Source organism: Drosophila busckii, chromosome X, assembly GCF_011750605.1.
Source record: "Drosophila busckii strain San Diego stock center, stock number 13000-0081.31 chromosome X, ASM1175060v1, whole genome shotgun sequence".
Lineage (NCBI taxonomy): Eukaryota > Metazoa > Arthropoda > Insecta > Diptera > Drosophilidae > Drosophila > Drosophila busckii.
Window position 1 is genome coordinate 18,899,271 of NC_046608.1, and position 8,631 is coordinate 18,907,901.

Below are 8,631 nucleotides of genomic sequence, written 5' to 3' on the forward strand. Positions count from 1 at the left end.
CAGCTGCGATAAGTGTGCTCTGTGCTCAAAGCTATCGCAATTCTCTCTACACTTTTTTGTGCTCACGCGCACGTTTCATTTCCAACTTGGCGTATGCTTCATTTATCTCTTCTTTGATTTCTGCGCAAACTTCACTGCAATAGTTTAGCTCATTAGGCAATTCATAAGCCATTGCAATAAACTTTATCTAGTTGCACTCATCTCACTCACTCTGAAACTTCACATATCTATAAACGCTCTAACATTATCTATAAATGTTATGCTACAAGATAAGCATTAGTTTCGAAATAATGAACTATAATTAAGTGTTGCCGTAACTAATTTAACTAAAATAATTTCATTACTAAAATTGAATAAACTTTGGCTTTTATATTAAAAATATTTATATACAAAAATTTAGTACAAATGTTTCGAAATAATAAAATTTAATTGAGAGTTGCGTATGTAAATCAACTAAAATAATTTCATTACTAAAATTATTAACCATTCTTTTTTCTAGTGGCATTAACATTCAAAAAAAAAATATATATATGTATATAATATAATATAAATTTGTAGCGCTCAAAAAATGTTTGCCCATTGATCTGAATTTGCAGTTCCAATTTCAATGATAATGACAAAAATTTTACTTATTTATTAATTGATTGAGTAATATAGAAAATGTTTATATATATTAAATTTAGTAGAAAAAAAGTAAAAAATTGAGAGTTGGTATGTAAATTCAGCTAAAATTAATTTCATATTTAATGATTAACCATTTAAAAATTATAATATTAAACTAATATTTAAAAAATGTATTAAAAACCATTTTGCAATTTTTCATTTAAATATCTATATTTGTGCTGCGGTTATATAAATTTTATTATTATTTTATTTATTTAAAATTAAAAATATATATATTAAAAAAATGCTGCTATATTTATTTTTAATAATTTTTAATTAAATATATAAGAATTAAATACTTTTAGATTTTTTTGCGTAGTTTGTGTAACTTTAAATTAAATTTAAAAAAAAATACATATATTACAACAAAATATTGTAATATTATTTTAAAAATAATGTCATAATTAAAATTTAATATATATAAAAATGTAGCAGAAATAATTTTGTTTTGAATTAAAATAAACTATATGTGTATAAATTTGTATAAAATAAATAATAAAAAAAAAAATAGTCAGCATAATATATTACAACAAAATATTGTAATATTATGTTAAAAGTTATATTTTAAAAATGTTCGGAGCCAGCTGCGTAATATTTTTGGAATTTAGAACAGTTTTTGCACTACTTTGAGCACATTTCGAGCGCTGGCTAGACAACTATAAATATAAATAATTAACTAAGCATAATATAAAGAAAAAGTATTAGTTAAAAGCTAGAGTAGGTCAGCAGTTGAACAAATAAAACTGTTGGCCAAGTTAGCAGCAGCAGCAGCTGTGAATGTGACTGCGACTGCGACTGCGACTGTTCGCTGTTAGATTAGAGCTCATTGGGCAGAAAGCCGAGCTGTTTATACGTGTCATGCACACGCTGCTGCAGCTGCGGCTGGAATCGCCAAATGTTGTCGTCGCGTATGGGATTGAGCAGACGCGTCTTGTTGGTGGGCTCGCGATAATGCTGCATCTGGGCGTACTGAATGGGCACGGACTTGGGATCGCAGCTGTGCTTGCGCCTAAAGAAGAGCGGAAAATGATTGTGCAGCGCCTCGACGTAGCGCGTGGAGTGCAGACACTTGACTGCCGCATACCGATTGCAATGCTCCGGCGAACGCTCCACATGCTGCAGCATATAGTAGTAGCTGGGCAGCGTGGGATAGACAGGCGCACGCTCCGCATAGCTGGGAAAGTAAACGTTGCGAAAGCAAAAACTTGCCCAGTGCTGGCAGCGCGAAGATTCGCGTTGATAGTCGGGCGCGCGCTGTGCCACGTCGATGAGCTGCGACCAGCTGGTCAAATTGCCCAGCGGCATTATAATCTCATCGATATCGAAGACGCCTATATAGTCATAGTTGTACATATTGCGATAGAAGCAATCGTTGTAGGGAATCATTTCGTTCAAACGACGATTGAAGCCGTCGGCGCTCATGGCCCAGTAATGAAAATTGGGCGCAGCATGCGGCTCACCACGTCCCAGCGACAGCGGACGCAGCTCCACATAGCCAGCTTGCTGGCTATAGTGTTCAATGACCTTTGACATATTTGCGTGCATTTGCGCTTCATAGAAAACAACTTTGTCGGCGCCCAGCAGACGCAACAGCTCCAGCCATTCAATCAGTCGCCAGCTAAGATCGCTGTAGGGATAGTTAAGCGCCTTAACGCAAACCATAAAACGTGGCTTAGTTGCAGGCTCTACCCACTTACGCGGCTCATACACAACACGCAGCAAATTTGTTGCCAGCTCGCAACGCGTAGCAACCAATGAAACCATTTCAGGCACTTGCTGCTGCTGCTGGGGCAGCGCGCAGCTTAGTAGCGTTGGATACACACGCTTGGGTGCACCACCAAATATCCATATGATCTTATGATCGGTCACATTCACTAGCAGCGGCTCAGTTTGATTTTCATACCAAAGCTGGCAATAAACTTGCGGAAATTTCACTTCGTTGCGTTTGCCATAGCGACTGCTCATGGTCAGGATGCGCACCAGTGGCGCCTCCTCCACCGTTGCTCTATTATCATAATAAGCGCCGTATATATAATAAGTTAAATTCTCTGCCTGCGCCGCTTGCCAATAATTATTGTGAAATTTAATGTCCATTAGATTCGGCAATCTGCTGCAGCCTTTGGGTTTGCTCTTCGGCCTGGCCAGCAGCTCCTCCAGTGGAAACGCTGGCATTTCCTTGCGCATTAGCTGCAGTCGCTGCTGCCAACTTGGCACTAACACATTTATTAGCAATTTATTTATTAATTATATAAAAGCAACTTACTTTCGCTTTTGTCTATGCGCAGTTCGCTTCTGGCTGCTGCTGCTGGCGGCTGCTGCTTTAGCTCATTTTTATAAAAAAGCAATAGAATTAGCACTATGCACAATTTGCAGCAAATTATTAGGGCAAACAGTCGTGGTAAGGCGCACATTGCGGAATGAGCAGCTCCTGGGCTAGAGCAGCTCCTAGCTAAGCTTCGAGTGCTGATAAAAAATTTCGTTGCATTTACCTGTGACATGCACTTTCACTTTGTTATCACTTAAAGGAAATTGCGCTAATGTTCTTATCGCTAATTGCAGCAGCGCTAAGTTGTGCATAGCCGACTGCAGTAGACGCTGTAGCATTATTAAGCATTTCAGTGCACACAAACTTAATTAAATGTTTGTTTAAATTAAAACTTGTTATAAGTTAAGTATATTTAATTTGTATTTAATAATTTATGCACAGTGTACATTTAATATATATATATATATATTTCTGATGCACAAATTTCCATACAAAATTATTGCATTAAATGAATATTTCATAAAATTCTAAGTAAAAGCGCAAATGATTTAATAAAATGAAGCCAAACACAATCATTTCATAAATTTCTATGTGTATGTGAGCCACAACTTTGGTCAGGTGTGGACACTGGCCAACAAAAACAAAGCTAAAACAAAAGAGAGCAAACAAAACACAACACGACTGCTGCTATGTTTTTTGTTAATTAAAATTGGCATAGCAACAACAAAAACCGAAATGTAAAATGCATTTTGGATTAAAAAAAAAAGAAGTAAAACAACAAAATATTTGGTTTGCTTTTGAAGACAGACAAGCAGCAGCAGCAGCAACTGGCAAATGCTTAGAATTATTAAATATAAATATGCAGCAGAGCAAGAGAGTGAAAGAGACAGAGCGAGTTAGAGCGCTATAACTTTTTAGCCTTTGGGCATTTAATTACATTACGAAGACAAATAAATATTATATAAGCAAACGCATGCAATTGTTTGCATTGCATACTTTAAGGCGCTCGCCAAGATTTCACAGCGCAAGCCAAAAAGTATGCTTGCAAATATATTTATGCAAAAATAATTTTATTCGAAATTCTTAGCAGGCGCTCTCAAGTCAAACTCGTATATCAATGGCAAATTGAATTCTTGCAGCGCGCGCGCTATACCTGGCGTATACTTAATGCGCACACACACACACACCTTTTTTTTTGGCGTTCAATTCACTCAATAGGATTTATGTGCTGCCAATAAATTTACTCAACACTTTGGCGCTGGCTAATACAATATTAACATCAAGTTGTTGCCAAAAGGGAATTGGAAAAATAAAAAATTGCGTCGTGTGTGGCGCTGGCTCGAGCCACTTAAGCTGCCCAAATAGTTTGTGCTTTTTACAATTTTACAAAACTCATCAAGTGTTTTGCTTAAAGCAGCGCAGCTGCTACATTCGCTTTAACTAATTGCAAACGTTTGCAAGTCAAAGGCTTAGCTTAGCACACACACACACGCACACACATACGCATGTAAAAGACTTGCGGCTAACAATAAGACTAAACAATTTTCATTTTGTGATTTTTGTATATTGATAGCATTAGCAATATAAATAATTTAAAGTGTTAGCATATAAAATATAAAATACAAAATTAGCTTAAAGACTGAATGTTATGTAATTTGTAAAATTGTTATTTATTGTTTATATTGGGCTGAAAGAACAGATACCAAGGCCATAAAGGGGTTCACGACTTCCCGTATACCTTAATAAATAAAAAAAAAAAAAAAATAGCTAAATTAATTTGCTGTTGCTTAAGAAATTTTGCAGCAGCTTCAATTTATTTTTATTGCCTAAGCTAAGTAACTCGTTTGTTAATCAAACTCGCTGGCAATTGAAAATGGAAATGCATTTGTTGCTTACATATGTGTATTTGTTGTTAGCTGCTGGCTGGGCAACAATTCTTGGTCCATAAACCCCATTTAAACTTATGACAGGCGTAGCCAAAATGAAAGTTTTGCTTGCTCTTTTGCTTTGGCTCCATAACACACACGAATTGAGCAAACAACAAAAATGTAGCCATTAGTTAAGCTTGGCACACATGTGTGTGTGTGTGTGCGTGTGTGTGTGTGTGTGTGTGTGTGTGAAAGAGTTTTAGTGGGTTTGGCTGTATAATAAGTTTCAAGCGCAACTTTGCTCAGCTGCTAGTTTGTTATTTTTTTCTTCTACTCTTATTTTGAAGTGCAGCTAATAAGAAATGCGTATGTATTGAATGTGTGGGCGTGGTCTGTGTAAATATTTATACAGAAACTCGTCAAGTTTTGGCTGCGTGCGGAATTGAAATTGAACTTGAAACCTCAACTTGGCAGCAATTGCAGCAGCCCCAAAGTCTATTGGTTTATATAATGAAAAATCAATATCAATATATAATTTTTGCTGTTTGTATAAAAATAGTTGCTTTATATATATATTATATTGTTAGTCTAAGCAACTCTGTGTGTTGCTTTTTCTTTTCATTTTCCAATTTGCAGCTTCAGCTCACGTAGTTTCTACTAAGTAAGGCCAAGAGCCATTAGAGCAAAGGAGTTTGTTGCTCAGCGCTCTGTTTACGAAATTTGTATTCAATTTTAGCAATTTATATAGAATTTAACAGCTTGTTTTTGTAACTAACTAAGTTGGCCATGACTTGGCATTCAGTTTGCTCATTTGTTTTGTTGCATTTTGTGTTTAATACGACAGATCAAAAAAGGAAACAAATTAAATTTTTGGAGACTCGCACAAAGGAACACAAAAAACGGCAATTTGAGATCTAGTTTAACGTTAGTTAATATCACGCTGCTAGCTTAGCTAATTAATTAATTTGTTTTGTGCATTTCGCAGAGTTTGATTTGAAGATTGCGCAAAAATGTATCCGTCCAACTTTTACCAAATGAAGAACTTTGCCAATCCCAAGACCATGTTCAAGTCATGCTCCAACAACGAGGAGTTCTCCACCAAGCCAGTGCAGAGCTGCAGTCTGCAGTCGACACGAGCGTGCGGCAGCGGCAGCGGCGGCAGCAGCAGCAGCAGCAGCATTAGCTACAAGCAAACGTTGCATGCCACACGCAATGAGCTGAGCGAGCTGAGCGCAGACGATGAGCCGCTTGTTGAAATTGGCGAGGTCGGTTCGCAGCCAGAGACAGATGTGGAGACTGCAGCGGAAACCGAAAATGAAACCGAGACGGAGGAGGAGACGTCACAAAAGGAGCCACATCATCCGCTGAATAGCGAATGGACGTTGTGGTATTTGGAGACGGATCGCAGCAAGAGCTGGGAGGAGATGCTACACGAAGTCGCCAGTTTCAATACAGTTGAGAATTTCTGGAGCTTGATTAATCACATCAAGACACCGTCGGAGATTAAAGTGGGCAGCGACTATTGCCTATTCAAGAAGGGCATACGTCCAATGTGGGAGGATGAGGCGAATGTCAAGGGCGGCCGCTGGGTCATTACGCTCAACAAGAACAACAAAAGCGATTTGGACAATTTCTGGCTGGACACCATGCTGGTGCTCATCGGCGAGTCCTGCGAGCATGCGCAGGAGCTTTGCGGCGCTGTTGTCAATGTGCGCGGCAAGAACAACAAAATCTCCATTTGGACGGCCAACGGTGGCAACGAGGAGGCGGCACTCGAAATCGGTGGCAAGCTGCGCGACGGACTGCGCATGGAGAGCGCCTATGTGCTGCAATATCAACTGCATAAGGACACCATGGCCAAGCAGGGATCGCTGGTCAAGACCATCTATACGCGCTAGTCGAGCGACACTCCAAGCGTAACGAACAAAAAACAGACGAATTCGAAGACATAAATTTGAAAAGTCCCGTTTGCTATAAGCATTACTTATAGTACATAACTATTTCGATCCAACATCAATATAATGACGACGACGACAACGACGACGACAACGACGATGATGATGCTAATGATGATGACCGCTGACCAAATTAACTGTTGAAATCCAAGTGCCCTGGAGCAAAGTCTGCGTTGAAAATTTGTTCATTATGCAATTTATTTATAAACAGCATCGTCACTAAATGAAACTAAGCTACGTAATAAATTGATGTCGTCTAGAAACTTTGTGTTTTAAATATAAAGGAGTAAAAGTGATAGAAGCAGAGCAGCATTTTAAAAACAAATTTAATTGGGAAGCCTTTTGAATATTTGAAACCAACTTTGACTGCTATTTCGCTCACTGCTGCCTTTCCGCTACTTTAACTCAACTTAAGCATACGCTTTACTACGAATTTTATACTGTTTTAACTAAATATCTAATATATTTATGTTTGCTCTCAAGCTAAAACGTAAGGACGTCGCTCACTGCTACTTTTGCCCAACTTAAGCATACACTTTATTCTGAATAAAACTAATTGAAAACTTTTACGTGTTAAATATTAAATAATGAAAGTAAAACTTCTTGTACGAGCTCACATTTAAAAAGTTTCTATATTATATATAAAGAAATTGAATTGGGAGTAAATATTTCAATTTAACTTTGACTGCATATCTAAGCTATTTATATATGTACTCAAGCTAAGGACTTTGCTCTGCGCTACTTTTGCCCAACTTAAGTATACGCTTTACTCTGAATGCCACTTGTATGTTATTTTATAAATGCAATGTTCAGTACACAACAACGAAATGCCATACAAGGCAGCTCATGTTGGCCACTTTTTGCTGCATTCCTGCGTTCCATAGACTACACACACACACACACATACATATATATGAGACTATGGCTGCGGCTTTGATTGTTGTTGGGACTTATTTGGCGCACGCTGCCGTCACACAAATGTTGGCCCCGCTCAATTGTTTGATTTATTGACATTTATTGGCAGTTGGCGTTTTATTCTTGTTGTTGGCCGCTGCTGCTTCCTGGCCATAGTCCAGTTTCAGTTAAAGCCTCTTCATGCTTCAACTCTTTGCTGTTGCTTTAGGTCAGGTGCCTGCCACATATTTCTTATTGTTGTTCAATAACAAAAGCGTTGCGCTTATCGCTTAAACTTTTAAATGTGTGTTTAACATATCAATATAAAGCAAGTATTTGTAGCTTTTGTGCCACTGTCAACAGCAAGACTTGGCTTAAAGGTCAAGGCACACACACACACACACACACACACACACAGCTGTTTGCCATAAATATGAATGCTGCTTGCTCTAAGCGCTTGCGACGTTTTTGTCATTGATTTATTGCATTTAATTTCATTTTATTGCAACTGTGTGTGTGTGTGTGTGTGTGTGTGACGCACTAAATTAGTTGTAATGCCTTAGTCCTGGCCATTCATATAGTACAGCTTTGCTTTCGGCTCTATAATTGATTAGCCACATTAATTGTTGGCTCGCTAGCGAATTTTATTATCATCGCTAGCGATTTGGCCACTGATTGTTCTCAAGCTGCAAAGCGCTGAGAGCAGCTAAATGAAAAATATGCAAAATGGCGAGTGCCAAACACACACACACACACGCACACACACACAAACATACATTTTAACAATTGGAACCCCCAGTGGGGCATAAAGTCGAGCAAAGTAAATTTACCTGTAAGCTGCCAACGAGACCCCAGACAGTGCCCCCCCCCATCGTTCACTGGCTGGAATTTGTGTTGTAAAGCGTCGATTTACATGCGTGTTATATGCGAGCACACTTTGCGGAGACTGTATGGCTGGCTGGCTGAGTGTAAAGTGCTGCTGCTC

At 38.3% G+C, this 8,631-nt stretch overlaps 2 protein-coding genes across 2 annotated transcripts; one reads left to right on the forward strand and one right to left on the reverse strand.

The window, feature by feature from the left end:
* Window positions 1–1,479: 1,479 nt before the first annotated feature.
* Window positions 1,480–2,835, reverse strand: LOC108605009. Its single transcript, XM_017994575.1, has one exon. The coding sequence runs from the start codon at window positions 2,833–2,835 to the stop codon at window positions 1,480–1,482; it is 1,356 nt and encodes a 451-aa protein (XP_017850064.1).
* A 2,779-nt stretch (window positions 2,836–5,614) lies between these two features.
* LOC108605805 (eukaryotic translation initiation factor 4E1) lies at window positions 5,615–7,007 on the forward strand. Its single transcript, XM_017995611.1, has 2 exons — window positions 5,615–5,721; window positions 5,783–7,007. Exon 2 carries the CDS (start codon window positions 5,808–5,810, stop codon window positions 6,693–6,695), a length of 888 nt encoding a protein of 295 aa, XP_017851100.1. The 5' UTR covers window positions 5,615–5,721; window positions 5,783–5,807; the 3' UTR covers window positions 6,696–7,007.
* The last annotated feature ends 1,624 nt before the right edge of the window (window positions 7,008–8,631 follow it).